Source organism: Electrona antarctica (assembly GCF_951216825.1).
Source record: "Electrona antarctica genome assembly, chromosome: 6".
In the NCBI taxonomy this organism is placed as follows: Eukaryota; Metazoa; Chordata; class Actinopteri; order Myctophiformes; family Myctophidae; genus Electrona; species Electrona antarctica.
This window is the reverse complement of record NC_136811.1, coordinates 18,451,752-18,471,054: the sequence shown is the minus strand read 5'-3', so window position 1 is coordinate 18,471,054 and position 19,303 is coordinate 18,451,752. Positions and strand designations below refer to the sequence as shown.

At 43.3% G+C, this 19,303-nt stretch overlaps 1 protein-coding gene across 1 annotated transcript in view; it reads right to left on the bottom strand.

Moving 5' to 3' along the window:
• Window positions 1–19,303, bottom strand: part of LOC306924990 (dynein axonemal heavy chain 11) — a gene marked incomplete at both ends in the record, with an annotated part of 114,158 nt that overhangs the window by 36,138 nt on the left and 58,717 nt on the right. Inside the window, 11 exons of the mRNA XM_079503670.1 lie at window positions 581–754; window positions 5,409–5,543; window positions 5,889–5,990; window positions 6,928–7,110; window positions 8,137–8,280; window positions 9,579–9,692; window positions 10,688–10,834; window positions 11,464–11,697; window positions 14,908–15,069; window positions 16,888–17,030; window positions 17,941–18,064. Coding sequence (XP_079359796.1) covers window positions 581–754; window positions 5,409–5,543; window positions 5,889–5,990; window positions 6,928–7,110; window positions 8,137–8,280; window positions 9,579–9,692; window positions 10,688–10,834; window positions 11,464–11,697; window positions 14,908–15,069; window positions 16,888–17,030; window positions 17,941–18,064 — 1,662 coding nt within the window. The remainder of the gene's footprint in view (window positions 1–580; window positions 755–5,408; window positions 5,544–5,888; window positions 5,991–6,927; window positions 7,111–8,136; window positions 8,281–9,578; window positions 9,693–10,687; window positions 10,835–11,463; window positions 11,698–14,907; window positions 15,070–16,887; window positions 17,031–17,940; window positions 18,065–19,303) is intronic.

The window sequence follows — 19,303 nt, the reverse complement described above, 5'->3', positions numbered from 1 at the left end:
AGCTCATCTTTATTATGATGTAGGGGCATTTTGGAAAATAAAAATAAAGTCGGGTGGACAACTCACATGTCCAAAACTGTTACTTTTCAGGACAAAAAGTAGCATACAAGCTCAAAACGTGCCGCTTCAAGACACATTTCGAACTTGTGGATCTGCGACTTTTGATACTTTTAAAGTAGGGCGCATTAATTTACAGCACCAACAAAATGCATGTAAGTTCTCTGTCGTGGGACTTCTTTACCTTTGGTGTAAGTAGAAACATAATGTTGATCTTTTATAGAGCTAGTACAGTATAGAGTAAATTGTAAGGTATGGTATCACCAGCTAGTTTGGGAACCTAATGGTAAAGTACAAATCTGAGATCCTTAGATTGGCCAAAATGGCAGGGAAGAAAATGGGTACACTGTATGTCTACATCTCCCTCCCAGGTCATCTTTGGGCAGGCCACCATTGGGCAGGCTAAGAAAATTGTGTCTGACCCCTCCCATATTTATGTACAGTATGCTGCAGTGCGGGTCTTTGTGTCCATGCAAGACAAACTTCTCCCCTGGGAGACTAAATAAAGTAACCTTGACTCTACCTTCTGAGACTTGAGGAAGGGGATCCAGGTGTGGTGTAGGAGCTCCAGGCGGTACTGCCTGGTGAAGTATCCCACGTAGGAGATGTAGGCTGAGGTGAGCAGGACGTCTCCACACAGCGTCTGCTGCTGCCGCTCGTACACGACCAGAGCCTGGGACCAGCGCTCCTTCTCTGACTGCAGGAGGAAGCAGACAACTTTCAATAACCTAGCAAATGCATTTTTTATGGCTGATTTGGCAAGGGATATGGTTAGATAGATCAGTGGTCATCAAACTCCTTTTCAGGTCAGGAAAACCCAAATTGAGAAGATATTTATGTTATTTGTGAAGAAGAAAAAATCACACTTGTGTGAAACGAGGGGCGCTTTTATCATACATCAAATAATCACATTCCGTGCAACAAACACACGCACAAAGCTGGGCATAGGAGGGGTTAGTGCCCCTCAAGAATAATAACATTCAAGAATAGTGAATATAGCCAATCTACAAGCTTGACGCGTTGTGAGCTTGTAGATCTGCTGTTTTCACTAGTTTGGGTCCCGGGCCTCCGGGCAAACTTTTGGGTCTCGACCTGAATGGTTTTGGAACCACTGATCTGAAATTGTTATGGAGGTGCACTTCTGCACGTCCACAAATGTGAAACATTGCACCACATGTCGTAGACATTTTTTAGTCCGCCTTTTCATTATGCAAATTAATTCCTCCTGTTGTCTCTGCTATTATACCTTACTGACTCACCCAGTGAGGAGCCCCCACTGGGAGGAAAAATAAATAAATACATATGTGATTTAATTATGCAAAATAAATGATTCATTGTGATTAACCCATTCAGGCCTGACGTCGAAATTTTTAAAAAAAAGTTTTCTAAATCATGACAATTTTCGGAAAGATTTGAGGCACATTTTAACGATTTTTCAAAAATAGCAGACCTACAAGTTCATAGCGCGCCACTCGGTGGCGCGCTATGAGCTTGTAGATCTGCTATTTTTCAATAGCTAAATTATAACAATGTTTAAAACACCAAAACGGGTTCCCGCCCCAAAATGGGTTAATGGTTAATGTGGTTAAACGCTAACGTGACATGGATGCGTTCCAGGTCTCAATGGATTAATAGATTTAATTTTGACACCCCTATATAGAAACACGTTCAAGATTAAAAATAAATGCATAACAAAAATGCAGATGTACAAGCTCACAGCACGGCATGAAGTGACGCGCTGTATGAGCTTGTAGATGTGCTATTTTGGAATAGCCAACATACATTATATACAGTAAATACAGTAAATGGATATGTTGGCTATTCAAAATGGATATGCATGGATACGTTTTAGCTGGGGACCCCTCGGAACGTCAAAGACCGCTGGGGGGCCCCGCACATCTCTTTGAGAAGCAGTGATCTAGCTATAGCCTATATGAAATGTCCTGACTGATACTGGTTTAATCATGTAAACTAAAACGATAGAAGCAGGTGAAACAACACAAGCGTAATTCCCACTTAAGTACCTCTGGAAGTTTGTCTGCCGATCCACTCAGCGAACATCAACTTAGCATCCATTTAAAGCCTTCAATACTGCGACTGTGACAGCCCCTGCTACGATAAATCACGCGTGCCATTTCCTTACAAGGGGCCGTGGGTCCCGAATATGTCGCATAATAAATTCCCAGACAGTTAAAAATCACTATAATTTTACTCTAATGCATTATGGATTGCCTGTAATACCACTCAGTCTGGGGGTTGTGAGACATTGTTAATTTCCAACAGCTGTTGAGGCCTTTGAAGGTAAGCTAATGATTAAATATAGACGGCCTGATTTATTAGTCCAAACACTATCGCTTCCAGGTCAATGCCATAAAGACAAAACATTTATCTTGATATCCTTTAAAAGCCAAGCTGTTCCATGAGAGCCACATTTATTTCCTGGGAACAAGAATGTCGAATGGATAAAATGGCCACCGAAAGAGAGAGAGAGGGGAAAAAAAAGGTGCAATTTTTTTTCCCTTCACATTAGCAAACCTACAGTGTTATCAGCTTCTGTGCTCAGAGGAACACTTATCATAACATGCCTGAGTGGGAACGATGGCTGATGTTTAGACTAAAGTAACAAATGGCCCCATTTCAGTTTGCTTAATGTTGTAAAAATGAGCCACGTTTTATGAGCTAGTACATTTAAGACAAAATAATGACAGACTATGAGTGCTAATAAGCACGCACCCTTGAAAAACACACCCTCATGCATATCGTCTCTGTCAGGTGGAGTACAAAACTGTCACTTTTCAGGATTCAAATTCAAACATACTGTAGCAAAGGTAGCAGATCTACAAGCTTGTGGATAGGCTACTTTTGTGTGACACTGTATAGGGATGATCAAGGTGGACATTAAAGGGACACTTCACCCTTTTTGCAACAAAACTATATGTTAATGACGTTTAGAAGCTTTAGAACACTTTCCTGGAGGTCTTTATGTGTGTAATATGTGGTTTTAGATATTTTAGATTTTAGCAGTGAGCCCAGTGTCTATGATGTCATGGACACTTGATTATAGATCAGACCGCAAATGAACAAGGAGGCGCGGCCTCACGACCGTCTTGAGTGACAGGCAGGCACAACGGAGAGTGTTGTTAATGATAGTTAATGATACGCGTGTAATTCTTGTTTTTTAACCGTTACGAGTGCGTACAGAACACAGTTGTGAACCGTAATCAATTGATATTATAAAAGACATGAAAAGGCTGTGGCCGTTTGGACCATAAGGTGTCAAAAGGCGATCTTGGTGCTGAGTGAGTTAAAGTGTAAGACCACTTTTTTTGAGGTTTGGGTTGTGTAGTTAACTTGCCATGATGTAACTCCAAATCTGGACAAGAATTTTTTTTTCCAGTGTCAGTGATTCGAAATTGCTAATTCAAAATATGCTCCTCATTGACTTACATTGTACGCTAAAACAGCTCTCAAAGTCACTCTTTTTAGACTTTTAGTATGTAAGCAAACACAAACAAAGTTGATTCAGACAAAAGCATCACCAAAACTCATGTGGTTTTTTTTTTCATCAAAATGTTAACTTCCTGTTGATTTTACTATTTGAAGATCTGGATCCGGATCCACGGATCCAGTCCAGGTTTTCTTCCTAATAAAATGGACAAATCAACAGGAAACATTTTAACATTACAACAGGTTAACATTTTTATGAAAAAATAAAACCACATGAGTTTTGGTGATGCTCTATATTGTCTGAATCAACTTTGTTTGTGTTTGTTTACGTATACTAAAATAGTGACTTTGAGAGCTGGTTTGAGAACTAATGCATACATTGCAAAGTATAAACAAGAGCTTGTAACTAAATAATAACTACATCTTATCTTATAAGTGAGAAGTGGGTGGAAGTGGCGCTGTTATCCACTTTATGTTATCCCATTACATCTCCAATTACTACATGTCAGTAGCCACCAGCTCCATAACGCACTTCAGCGTTCCGCCGCGCTATTGAGCGCTATTGACATTGCTCCCTAGCTATCATCTCTGCATGATTTATGTTCTTTGGCCCATTTCGCCTCTGCAGCCAAACAACCCCCGAACTGCTTCGGAAGGCCATTAGCCAATCATGTGACACAGTGCAATGCATGTTGAGTTACAGGTGCATGATGGGAAGGCGTTTTTTTTAATTTTTATTAAGACGATACATTTGACACGGTTCTTTTTTTGTGCCGATTTCCTGAATGAGATTTCTGGCCCGTCAATGAAGGCATGTATACACAAAACTGTTACTTTTCAGGATTCAAATTCAAATCTACAACATCGAAACGTGTCGCTTCATGCCACTTTTCGAGCTTGTGGACATGTGTTGATGCATTTGTGTGACACTGTAGTATGATCAAGTAGGGAATTCATTTATAAAAAAAAAAAAAATTACACACACAAGCATGATTGCAAATGACTGCTGCATCACAGACATGAAGGGGAATCAGGACATGGGTGTTAGCATAGCCTTCTTCTCCACTTGGTCTTGGATGCTGTTCAGTCTGCCATGTTGTCCATGGTCAGCCATGCATTTGCTGTGGTCCAGCCCTCTCTACCCGCCTCCAACCCACAACCCCCCCAACCCAGATATGGTCGCTGTCACGCACAACCAGCATATCTTCATATTCTGTCACCATCGGCAGAAATCTCTTACTGTAGGTATACCTCCATATTCTAACTTTTTGCGTTTTTTCGTACATTAATGCTACTGTACAGCGTCACACAAAAGCATCAAAAGTAGAAACGAGCGTATAGATCTGCTACTTTTGCTATTTTTGAGATTTTTATCCTTTGTTTTTTACATTTTCTGTTTTTTATGTAGCCTATCCCCGACTACTTTGTCGTGCAAGAGTGTCGCACAAAATTCGACGTGCTGTGAGCTTGTAGATCAGCAATTAGCACTTTGTTTGGGTTTTATTAAATATTTAATAAATCAAAGTATTAACAAGAGCTGTGGATGCGGGGCATAAAAAAAAAAACATACAAGGACATACAAGTATCCACCCGACTTTGACAATATGCTACCACGCTATGTACAGTACGATCTTTTTGAACGAGCCCCTTGCACCGGAGCTGCCAGGCTAATTCACCAGGATTTAACAAATTGCAGTCCAGATTAGTGAGGCAGCTCAGACACCATAGCACCTCGGACAGTTAATCCCATCCATGCCAGGGTCAGCCACCTCTGCTACCACTAGACAGTCAACTTTATATGCCAGGGGTCAGCCCTCCCTCCTATACCTCCAGGCCCTGGACCACCCCACACACACACACACGCACACGCACACGCACACGCACACGCACGCACACGCACATACCTCCAGGCCCTGGACCAGCCGGTTGGCCAGTGAGATGGTGTGGTTGGTGCGGGTCACCTCCTCCTGACACATGACCTTCTCTGTGGTGGCTCTTTGGAACTGAGATGTAAGGTTCTGTAGGTTCACGTCCAGATCCTGTACAGACATGCACAGAAAAGTCAACAATGCAAATAAGTTAATACATTATAACACTTTCTATGAAGGCAACATATTCATGTAATAACCATAGGAATTTGTCGATTAGTTGATTTTACCACATAAACATAGATTATAAATATAAATAAATCTGTCTTTGTTGATTATTAAGACCAACCTATAAAAGAGACAGCCCTAAAAACAAACACAAATGCACAATTAAATCAAGGTTCATACACCTAGTGATCTATTGAAATATAAATACTGTAGTTTATTGATTTTATTTCAACAAAAATTGCATTTGAATTGAAAAAGAGTGTTAAAAGGGTAGAATGACATAATGACCTCCAACTTCTTCTGGACAGCCTGCAGCCTGGCTGTGGCTGTTTCCAGCTCTGTGTTAGCTTGTGATAAAGCTAGTCTCTTGGGAGCAACCTCACAATAGACCTGTTGACCAAAAGTACAATTAGTGTACAAGTACAATTCACAGACATCTTTATAAACAAAACATAAATAATGTCTCTGTTAGGTACCTATAATTGTATGTCCAAAACTGTTTCTTTTCAGGATTCAAATTCAAAAAGGCAAAAATAGCAGATCGACAAACTCCAAGCGTGTTGTTTCAGACTCGGTTACAAGGTTGCAGGTCTGCTACTTTTGATGTGACGCTGTAATGTGATCAAGTATGGCACTAATTTGAAAGTCAGAATATGGAAGTAAGAAGTTTCTGTCATTATATCCATTATATCAGGCGATTGTGTCATAATTGTCAGGACTAATAAAACACTGTGTTGTGTGACTCAGACCTAGTCTTGTGCAGCCGGGCAACAATTCCACATTCTCCGAATGCTAGTCTGGAACTACACCTCTCGAAATACGAGAACTGTACATCATTTCTGTTCACGAAAATATATTTTAAAATATCTTTACATTTTATTCTAGGATTTCCATTTCTGATTAGCAACAAGCTGTATACCGGTATGCTTTGATTGTGATTTACAGTAGGACAAATCTGCTCTACTGTAAAGCCCAAACCACACCAGTTGCAACTCCTTGCAACAAAACCGTTTTAAGGTCAACTTGTCAACCACACCAACCAAGGTATGGTTGACCTTAAAACGGTTTTGTTGCAAGGAGTTGCAACTGGTGTGGTTTGGCGGGGAGGAGGCGTCACACCCACTTTATCCTCTGCTCATTTTCAGAGCTTCCGTTGCTCCAGACCACATGCATTGTTGGAGGCAACAGTCTGGCTCGCGAGACACGAGATACCTCATAGTATCAGATGATATGGAAGGTCCAGAATAACCTCGCTCGTAGTATCAGATGATATTGAAGGTGCAGACTAACCTCGTAGTATCAGATGATATTGAAGGTGCAGACTAACCTCGTAGTAACGGACGATATTGATGGCCCAGGCACACAGGCCTGCAGCGGCGGTGGACTTGGTCCTGACCAGGTCAGGGTGGAACTCTGGGTTCCTCAGGTAGTGCTGCTTCACCACGCTCAGACAGCTGTCTGGGATGTGCTCCTTGTCATATGACACCAGGGCCTGCAGGAAGTCATCCACCTGGCAGGACACGACACACAGCATGCACTGAGGCTAGGGGCAAAACTGGACACGTGCTCTGAGGAAATGTCCCCCTGATACTTCAATGCAATAAAGAAAGAGTCACATTTAATTAATCCATTGTTTGTGTGTTAAATAGAGTGTTTGTTCAGTATCAGAGGTCTCCCTCTTTCTCCAGCTCTTTAGTAAACAGAAAAATACATTTTCAGGCCGGGATACCAATTGTATTAACCTGACTCCGCCAGATGGGGCAGCAGAGAGTACACTGGGTTCCCAGGAGCAGGAGGGGGGAACCCAGTGTACTCTCTGCTGCCCCATCTGGCGGAGTCAGGTTACAATTGTATAGCCTGCATGGTAAACCTTCCCGGTCGCATAAATTCACATTATCAAATCGCTAGGTGGGCATTTTGCAGAAATCAAAAAGTGGAAGAGTCAATCAGTGTCTGCCCTCAGGGCCCTGTATTCGACAGACGCTGAATGTCTCTTCCACTTTTTGGTTCCTGTCAAAATACCCACCCAGCGCTGAAGGCCAGACCGGTCTGCAGTAGACACACGATAATGTGAATTCACATGGCAGGGACGGTTTACCAGACTACCAATTTGATCAATCAGGAGAGAGAACTGTACTGTATCCTGTATGAACAGGATACAGGATAAAACAAGTGATGACAAAGACATGCAACACTGACTATACCATTAAAGCTGATACATTTTCTGTTTATTAAAGGGGTGGGGAGATGTCTGGGAGACCCCGGTTACTGAACAAAAACTCTCTAGCAATAAATGTTTTTGCAATTTGTTTCTCCACACAGCAGTCTCACAGCAGAGTATAAAACATGTCTTAAGCTGCTAAAGGTCAAATAGCATAACAGGAAGTGGGAGGAGGCTGAGATTTTGCTCCAATCATAAGCGAGCTTATTCACAGAGAGGGAGAGCTGCTATAGGCGCAGGTCAGGGTCAAGGCCCTCACACAGATTAGATGGGCGTTAATCAGGCTGCTGTTGAATGACAGGGTGACAGGGTAACCTTGCCCATGAAGGCTCGCGCCGCCTTCCAGCTCCGCTCTTTGGGCACGCGGCCACGGGGAGCCAGCAGCACCATCACTGCTGCTGCCACGTTGATGACTGCCACCGGAGGGTTGGGGAAGGTCTTGAGCTCTGTCAGATTCACCTGGAAAACAGTGACAAAATTACAAACAAGCGATATCGCCTCTGTTATTATGTCCAAAACTGTTACTTTTCAGGATTCAAATTCAAGAGCAGCAAAAGGAGCAGATCGGCAAGCTCGAAAAGAGCTTGTGGATCTGCTACTTTTGATGCTTGTGACACTGTAGTAAAATCAGGTATAGAGTTAATTTACAACAACAAAAAACACAAAAAGTTAGAATATGGAGATAATAAACGTTGCAGTCCCGCCCCCTTTAATGAATAATAAATAAAGTATTTATTTAAAGACCTGTAAGCCTCTGTCAAAGCCAACTCGGATTGTGACAACTCATGACAACAAACAATATTTTTGGGCAGAACAAATAATTAGAAAAAATAACAAAAAAGTGTCCTTTTTTTCTTCTTTCTAATTATTTGTTCGGTCCAAAAAATTGTGTCACAATCCGAGTTGGCTTTGACCGAGGCTTACAGGTCTTTAATTAAATACTTTATGAAACATCTATGGGAAAAATGTATTGGAAATTGTCTTCCCGGCCGCTCGTCGAGGGCGGGACTGCAACGCTCTATAGATTCTGCATATACTGTATACGTCTTTCTGTCCATGCCACCTCCTCTTGAGTGGAGTTGAAAATGATAAGGCCTACAGTCACATTTAAAGCAATAGTTGTTAATAGTATTGTTATTATCGTTCTCTCTCCTCTCTCTCTCCCCCTCTCCCTCTCCCTCCAGCAGATGGCCGCCCACCCGGCCTAGAGCCTGGTTCTGCTCAAGGTTAGTATTTTTCTTTTGCCACTGTCACCAAATATGTACTTGCTCAGGGTAAATGTTGGTCTCTGCTCTACACGTGTCTTAAGACAACTTGTTGTGATTTGGCATGAGATTTTATTGAATTGCATTGAACAGTGTTCATTGTGTCGACTAAAACTAATGTTGGTCAACAACCTTTTTTTCACTGACAAAACTGAAAAAACTAAGCTATGATGACTAAAATCATAGACTAGACTGAAATTTTAGGGAGGGACTATTGGAGAAGATATCCAGCCGAACTAAGAAATAATTTTATGCTTGGTTGTCTGTGGGTGTCACACTCAGAAGATAGCTACTAATTTAAATCAGGCATTACGACACCATCATGGCCCGCCAAAATACATTTTAGTCGACTAATCCAAACGTAGATTTAGCTGACTTAGTCGACGTAAACTAGACAAAAGTAAAACATTTCAGATGACTAAAACTAAATGCTAATTTATTCAAAAGACTACGACTAAAACTATAGACAGACAGACAGACAGACAGACAGACCTTGTTGAGGGTGTCCAGTGCTGCCTTGGCTGCCTCCAGGGCCGGCTCTGCCTTAGCCAGGTCCGTTTCACAGTCTCTCTGTTTCACTGTGACCTCGGCCTGGATGGCAGCAACCTGCCCAAAACACATGACATCTGTTTCAGCCATTATATCATCACAGGACACTGACTATTCTCAATTTCAAGGACCCCCAGTTTGATATACATTAGTGAGGCCACAGATTAGACCCCCTATTTATCTCTGGGACCCCCAATCTACATTGTAAAATCATATGTGGTTGATGTATGTATGTGGTCAATGTACGTTTTGTAATAACCCCGAGTGGGTAAAGTTTTCAAATAAATGTAGTGGAGTAAAAGTACAATATTTGGATCTGAGATGTAGTGGAGTAGAGATAATAGTATTGGAAATACTCAAGTAAAGTACAAATACCTCACAATTGTACTTAAATACAGTACTTAACCCATGTTGGGCGGGAACCCCTTTTGGTGTTAGCATTATGTTATGCTTTAGCTATTGAAAAATAGCAGATCTACAAGCTCATAGCGCGCCACCGAGTGGCGGAGAACTTGAATCCAGTATTATAACAGTAGATCTGACCTTCTGTGCCTCTGTATTAGAACAGTAGATCTGACCTTCTGTGCCTCTGTATTATAACAGTAGATCTGACCTTCTGTGCCTCTGTATTAGAACAATAGATCTGACCTTCTGTGCCTCTGTATTAGAACAGTAGATCTGACCTTCTGTGTCTCTGTATTAGAACAGTAGATCTGACCTTCTGTGCCTCAGTATTAGAACAGTAGATCTGACCTTCTGTGCCTCTGTATTAGAACAGTAGATCTGACCTTCTGTGCCTCTGTATTAGAACAGTAGATCTGACCTTCTGTGCCTCAGTATTAGAACAGTAGATCTGACCTTCTGTGCCTCTGTATTAGAACAGTAGATCTGACCTTCTGTGCCTCTGTATTAGAACAGTAGATCTGACCTTCTGTGCCTCAGTATTAGAACAGTAGATCTGACCTTCTGTGCCTCTGTATTAGAACAGTAGATCTGACCTTCTGTATTAGAACAGTAGATCTGACCTTCTGTATTAGAACAGTAGATCTGACCTTCTGTGCCTCTGCGTCGGCTGCCTCTCTCTTGCGGCTGACCTTCTCCGTCTGCAGGCCAACCTTGGCGATGAGCGCTTCGGTCTTCTGGTTTTTAACCGTCAACTCTGCTTCCTGAGATGCTAGTTTGGCTTTTAGATCTTCTACCTAGAAACAGTTAAAATGACGGTAAGTCTTGATAAGAAGGAAACGTTTTAGATCTTCTACCTAGAAACAGTTCAATGATGGCATTGGTAACGCTTTATAAGAATCTTCTACCTAGAAGAGTTATTATTTATAAGAAGGGAGAGGGATTCATGGTTAATTAGCCATCACTAAATGGCTATTACTATTATCTAATGTTTAAACAGCATTTTGTGATGACTCAACAATCCAACCAATGCCTCAACAGACTGAAGTAAATTATTTTAAGCCTAGAATAAAAGCATGCAGGATCCTGGTGATTCATGCGCATAAAACATTTGATTCTGTGAAGGAGAAAAAAAAAAAAAAAGAAAGAAAAGAAAACTGAAAAAAAGGATATTTATTAAATATTGTATATCATAAATATTTTTTTTTCTTCTTCTTTTCACAGAATAAAATGTGTTATGGTCATTATTCTCCAGGGTCCTGGATGGCTTGATTCTAGGCTTTAAAATAATTGATATACCGGTAAATATTTTTGGAAATCTCTATGGAGAAAATGAATGGGGTCTGGAACGATGGAACCAGAAAATGGCCGCCACCGCCCTATAGAATAATGTCCATTTGCAGCCCTATCAGCACGGTATGGGTACCTGGCGGGCGGTGGTGCGCAGCCTCTCCAGGCCTCTCTCCAGGCGGGTGGTGTTGTGGTGGAGCGCAGCGCGGCTCTTCCCCAGCAGCGCCCCGTACTGCCTGATCTGCAGCAGAAAGCTCTTGGGGGTGGTGTAATTGTGCCGCTTCTCATCGCGCCGGTATTTTTCACTCGCCTGGTTGACACTGGTGTGAACGTGGGCCATGAAAAGACTGATGGATTCCTGGACAGAGGGCTGTAAAAAAGAAAGCGGGGGAAAGGTGGTTGGGGGGGAAGGGGGTGGAGAGGGAGGGGGGTAGGGTGCGCGCTCAGGATTGAGTAGAGTTTAACGTCCCCCCAAGCCGATGTGTGCCTGAAATATTATCTTCATAAATTCTGAATCCATCTACAAGTTTCGCCGCCACACTTGGCTGGCCCCGACTTACTCAATCTGAAATTTAGGTGCTGCTGGCAGGAATGATTAGGCTTTGAAACCACTGTGAAAATAATGCGTTTAGGAGCCGCTGACATGCAGCTTGTAAAGCATGCATAGGCCTACTGTTTATATTATCCCTCACGTCCTCAAACTTTTCTCAGCAGTGTATGGAGCCACGCTGTGCCAGATTCATCATAGCGCTGCTCAATGACACAGAGCCTCCATTAATCACACTGTTAGGAATCAATTAACCCATTTAGGCCTGACGTCGAAATAAAAAAAATGTCGACAGTTTACTGAAATACCTATGTATTTGTATCAGTGGTGCTCAATATTTCATGTCAAGGACCCCAAAAATGATATTTAATTGGCCACCGACCCCCATCTGAAAATATGTTATTCCAGGGACCAAGCAAAGATTTGAGTTAAAAACGTTCGCTCTGAAAGAATATACATTCAAAGATGTGTGCCGCATTTTCACGATTTTTCAAAAATAGCAGACCTACAAGCTCGTAGCGCGCCACTCGGTGGCGCGCTATGAGCTTGTAGATCTGCTATTTTTCAATAGCTAAATTATAACATAATGCTTTAAAACACCAAAAGGGGTTCCAGCCCAAAAGGGGTTAACACAGAAACAAATGAGCGCCGAATGCAAGGATCAAACCTGATCATAACTCACAAAAACGCTATTGTTAATGATCAAGGATTCAGCAGGAAAAAAAAAATCATTATTAATTAAGACCTGACATAATGCTCTTTGACAAAGCGTGTTGTGTACAGTTGAGACGCGAGCGAAAGTTCCCATTGATCTGCTACCTATACGTGTATCAGCTATTTGTGGGTTGTGCGGTTTCCAACTTGGAACAAATGAGCGTTTCATCTCCTCGTTTTCCCTGCCTCTTTAACAAGATAAACAATCGGAGATTGTTTGGACCATATCGATGGCTTTGGAGGAAAGACTTCCTCGCAAACTGTGGTCATATGTTTTAACTTGTTATGAAGGATACATTTACCCCCCGGCCATGTACTGAGCGTGATGCATTGACAACAGTTGAAAGTACAGTCCATGATATTCTAGTATTCTACCACCAGTCTACAAAATGTTATGACAATTTGTTCTAGAGCTATTACTACTGAAACTACAGTACTACTACTGAATACATCACCCAAAAACACCCTAGCTCCAGGTCAAATCCGGCGACCTTGGAACAGTCGCCACCACGTATTTCTAAACGTACCCCAAGCAAAACTATGCCTAAACATAACTTCATATATAACAAAACCAAAACTATCCCTAAACCTAACTTTATTCCTAAACGTAACCTCCGTAAAACTATGCCAAAACCTAAACTTATTCCTAAATGTAACCTCAGTAAAACGAATACAAGAACCGATGAGGGCGAGTGGCCCGCGAAAAACAAAACCAAATGGGGGTGAGTGGTTACCCCTAGGTTACCCTACTACTAAACCATACTACTGTTATCTACTCCTGGCTCTTTCACCACACCCGTCGGCTTTCCGAAAAACGCGTCCAGTGTGCAACCACCTTAACTCTCAGAGAAAAGGAACAAGTCCTGAGAATGGCAAGCAAGAATGGGAATGCATGAATGAAAACCAGAAGCCATGTATATATACCGCTTACACGTTTATTTTGTATTATTATTATTATTATTATTTTGTACTCCTAGCTGTGTCTCATTTTCTGCATCTGGCCTATGTTTCATAACTGCGTTACTGCCATGGCAGCAGGATTTCCCCAGCAGGGTCAGGGAATGAGGGAAGGCCTGTCTGTCTGTCTAGTACAGCACTACTTTTATGACTAGTAATACTGGAATAAAATGCATACAGTACAGTATATCCTCACATGATTACACACACACACACACACACACACACACACACACACACACACACACACACACACACACACACACACACACACACACACACACACACACACACACACACACACACACACACACACACACACACACACACACACACACACACACACACACACACACACACACACACACACACACACACACACACACACACACACACACACACACACACACACACACACACACACACACACTAGCCAGCCCGGTGGCACACATTGGCACCGTCTTACGTGACGACACTTTTTTTTTTCCCGGGCTGCGACAGCTGTGCCTCCTGAGAGGGTCGTTATGTAGCTTATTAATCACTCAGCCGCTCATTAACATAAATGATGGTGCGTTGTGATCGTTCCGCCGCAGCGAGGGAAAACAATGATACGCCCGCGGCGCCGCGGCGTGCGTCCCCGGCCGTGTGATCAGTGATCTGTCAGCGCCTCACACACACACTAAGAGCTAACGATGAGAGATGTGTGCACAGGACAACCCAGCTGCCCCGCTCCAATTAGTAGATGTTCATTAATGCAGTCTAACTGAGTCTTCCTCTGGACAAGGATCATTATGGAAGAACACACAGGGTTACATGGAGCCAAATATCTGTCTGTACGCCAGTCCCCACGCAGCCAATGGTCTCTGTCGGGTGGAAAGCTCATACGTCCAAAAAACTGTTTTCAGAATTCAACTTAAAAAACAATAGTAGACTTTTGATACTTTTGTGTGATGCTTGTAATATAACCAAGTAGGTTGTTAAATGATGAAAAAAACAAGACAAATAAACATGGAGATACTGTAAGGGGTTTCTGCCCGGCACACATTGAATATTACGTATATTGAATGACTGTGTGTGAGTGAGTCAGTCAGTGTGTCAGTCAAGGACACATTTGCAGGGGAAATTTTGATTTCACCTCAACCCAGCTGATCTCAGCCCACAAGGGGCAGTTAGAGCGTTAGGTGTCTTGCTCAAGGACACTTTAACCAGTCTTATTCCACACATTGCTGGGGCCAGGCCTGGAATTGTGACGTGGACAACTGGGGACCTCGGTTCCCCAGGCAGGCTCTCTCACCATTCAGCTATGCTACCCCAAAAGGTACTGCACTGTATGTTTGGTGTTGTTCAAGGCGACTGTCTCACCTCTATGCCTGGGATCTCCTGGAGGAAGGTGCGGCTGACAGACTCCAGGGCCTCAGAGCTCCAGGGGTGGAACCAGTCGATGGTGGTGCAGTGGACCAGGGCCGGGAAGCGCCGGGCCCTGAGGCTGAGAGCGCTGCCCACAGGAGACAAACACAACACCACCTGCACACAGACAGAGATAGAAATAGAGCTCTTTATCACAAGAAGAACCTAGTGAACCGTGCTGCTGTGCCATGCACCGGACAGGGTCTGGATTTGTTTCCATTACGCTACGGCTCGGTTTCTAAGAACCTAATCTGGGTCCTGCTCAAGAGGTATTTTTGTATTAGGGGCCAAGCCCGAAGGGAAAAATGCCCCTATTGTTTTTCTACTGTCTTTTCTTCTTCCGACACTTTTTGCAGTTTCACAGTCATTCGTCAAAGGACTGCTGACCATTAGATCTCCCAATTAGGATAGAACGAAGGAGGAGAGAACAACACGCCCCCAGCATCCCCAGTGGGAATCAAACCTGGGACCTTCTAGCTTTGAGGCGACAGCGATACAGACAGTTCCCCCTCATGGGGGAATTAGTATTAACCCTTCTGGGAACCCAGAACTCAGAACTTAATTACTTTCAAAAAGTGATCCTGTTTTTTTTATGACATACCTGCTCTGTTGGTTGTGGAACAGTCTACCACCTACTGTACCATACGAGACTGTCTAGCGTGGCTGCTTATAAACATTGTGTACAACATTGGTTGCTAGAGTGTCAATCATGTAACCATGTTAAGACTGCATGGTCTTGGACTAACTAGATCTCTTGTCTTCTAATTATGTTGTATTGTTCATGTTGTTGATTGTAATGATATACTACTACTGTATGCTCAGTTTGTTTTGTTGGTGAGGATGAAAATGTGCATCTCTTGCTAGATTCCCATGAATTTACAGTAAATGTATTGTTCATTTATACATGTTGTCCTAATAAATGTTCTTGGACCATGTTGCATGGTCTTGGACTAACTAGATCTCTTGTCTCTTGTCGTCGTCCCCCCCCCCCCCCACACACACACACACACACACACACACACACACACACACACACACACACACACACACACACACACACACACACACACACACACACACACACACACACACACACACACACACACACACACACACACACACACACACACACACACACACACACACACACACACACAGCACATGGGCAAATACAAACAGACAAATGTCTGTGCCCACAAACGTGAGAGGATGTGCAGCCAAGTGCATACAAGCAAAACCCCAAACACAAGCAAAGAGACAAGTGTCATGGCACGATGCATCCATCCAATGAGCGAGAGCCATCCGTCCTCCAGTGACAGAGAGAGAGAGAGACACAAACTGGCACACGGCAGTGTGCTTGGCAGTCTCTCAGACAGTGCCAGTCCCAGTTGGCTGCAGCAGACGGAGGCGCTCCCAGAGGCCCTGGCCCAGAGACGTGCTGGACGGCGTACAGTTACAGTATACGTGTTCACTGAGACAACAATTTCCTTCCTTCTGCAAACCCCCCTCCCCGAGTCCACTGCTTGCCAAAGATGTTCAACAATGTCACACTTCAGTTGTGTCTCTGTTTTGAATGCTCTAGGGCACAGATTCTCACCATACTGTATTTCATTTCAAGGACGCTTGCTCTAATATGGCATGTAGAAAGCTTAATTGTTGAAGTCCCTTGAGTTATATGGATTTGTGCGGAGTTGTGTGGAACGAAGGGGAGGGTCACAGATATAAGGGCAGCCACTCATACCCATTCATATTATGGCTGCCCAGTGTGCAACTCTCTTCTCTCCATTTAGGTGGTTAGCTGTGTCTACAGCATAGCAATTCAAACACAAATAATCACACTGTGACACTTCTCACACAGACACAGCTACAGTACAGGTGCACAGACGCAGGATGGCGAAACATTGACTCTGGGAGGATAAAACAAAGCAACGGGACCTTGAGCTGCAGTCGGACCCGGTCCATGAAGAACCTCCAGCAGTTGTCCCTGGTGTCCAGCAGGCCCAGGGCCCTGACCTCGGCCCGCACGCCAGCCACGATGCCTTCCATCTCCTCCTCGCCGAAAAGCTCTGGGATTTCACCTGGATGGATGGAGGAGAGGATTAAGTCAATGTCACTGAGGCCCCTTTTCCACCAAAACGTTTGTTCTAGAACTGGTTCCGTTCAAGATTCTTAGAACCTTGGTGCCATAGAGCTATAATATATCTAGCGAACGGATTGAGGAGCAACAGCCCCGCCCCCCGCTATTCACTTCACTGGAAGTTGCTCAGTGGCGTTTTGAAGCACCCGGAAGGACGACGGGTAGTAGCCCTCGAGCGTTGATATGATTGGTTGGCTCCTATCGTATTACCCCTTGCGCTGTTCTTGTGGTACCTCTGCGTCACGTCCTATGTCACGATTCCTTCATACATTTAACCTGGGCCCAGCCCGCCTGCAGTAGCAGGTTTTGACCAGTAGGGACTAGGGAGTCGACTTCAACGTTGCCCAGCCTTTCTGGGGCTTGCTTGGTGATTTCACGGAACCGGCAGCCATTGTTTGGTTCCGGTTCCGAAGCAACTTTTAGGGTTCTGAACCAATTAATTTTCAGTGGAAACACTCAACTGGTTCAATATTAGAATAACGGAACCTAGTGTACATCCCTGGTTAATGTACACAAGCAAAAGCACCCCGGCCTCGCTTCACACGATTTTATTTTATTTTTTAAGTTTCATGGATTATTTCTTTGTATTTATTATATATAAACCAATGTGTTTTTTCTAATTACATTTTCATGTCAGGAGTGACAGTAAATAATGATGAAGTCATGCTGGTAGCGCAACCCCGCCCATATACAGTATAGTAGAGTACATGTGACTGTGATGCACTGGGCTCAGCTCCAGCTGGAGACCTGTGTAGCATTTCACCTCCCTCTCACTCCTGTTCTCCTCCTCCGTCACATCTAATGAAGCACAAAATGTCTTCTAAATAATGAGCTTGTGTTGTTGCTCTGACCTGAGGTCAGCAGGTCGTTGATGAGCACCAGGAAGCGCTCATCCGGTATGTGGGCGTCGGTCAGGAGCAGAGCCACACGCTGGTTCTTCACACCGGCCTTCAGGTATAAGCCTGCCAGATCCCCCTGTACCGCGCACGCACACACACACATGTGCGCACACACACACACACACACACGCGCGCACGCACACACACTCACGCACGCAGACACACACAAGGTTATATTACTATACTTGTGAGGACATCAAAGCTTTTAGGACGGCGATTTTATGAATGTCATTTTTAAGGCGATGAAGCGATGGAACACGTGTTTTTCGATACGCAGTGCAAATAAAATCATCAACCTGTATGAATGAGGCATCACTAAAATCAAAGTTTGATGTGAACGAATTGCGACACATTTTGCCATTGTTTATTCACGACGCTGCTCCTGGTGTGAAATGATCTTAAGCCTAAAGAGCCGATCTACAAGCTCACATTTTCAGTGTGCAACACTGCCGGGCAACTATGTATAAATCAAATCAGGCATAACGGCAACCTTAACCTCTAAACCTAACCGCTAAATGACAAACCTTAACCTCTAAACCTAACCGCTAAATGACAAACCTTAACCTCTAAACCTAACCGCTAAATGACAAACCTTAACCTCTAAACCTAACCGCTAAATGACAAACCTTAACCTCTAAACCTAACCGCTAAATGACAAACCTTAACCTCTAAACCTAACCGCTAAATGACAAACCTTAACCTCTAAACCTAACCGCTAAATGACAAACCTTAACCTCTAAACCTAACCGCTAAATGACAAACCTTAAGCTCTAAACCTAACCGCTAAATGACAAACCTTAACCCCTAAACCTAACCGCTAAATGACAAACCTTAACCTCTAAACCTAACCGCTAAATGACAAACCTTAACCCCTAAACCTAACCGCTAAATGACAAACCTTAACCTCTAAACCTAACCGCTAAATGACAAACCTTAACCTCTAAACCTAACCGCTAAATGACAAACCTTAACCCCTAAACCTAACCGCTAAATGACAAACCTTAACCTCTAAACCTAACCGCTAAATGACAAACCTTAACCTCTAAACCTAACCGCTAAATGACAAACCTTAACCTCTAAACCTAACCGCTAAATGACAAACCTTAACCTCTAAACCTAACCGCTAAATGACAAACCTTAACCCCTAAACCTAACCGCTAAATGACAAACCTTAACCCCTAAACCTAACCGCTAAATGACAAACCATAACCCCTAAACCTAACCGCTAAATGACAAACCTTAACCCCTAAACCTAACCGCTAAATGACAAACCTTAACCCCTAAACCTAACCGCTAAATACCTAATCTTAACCTA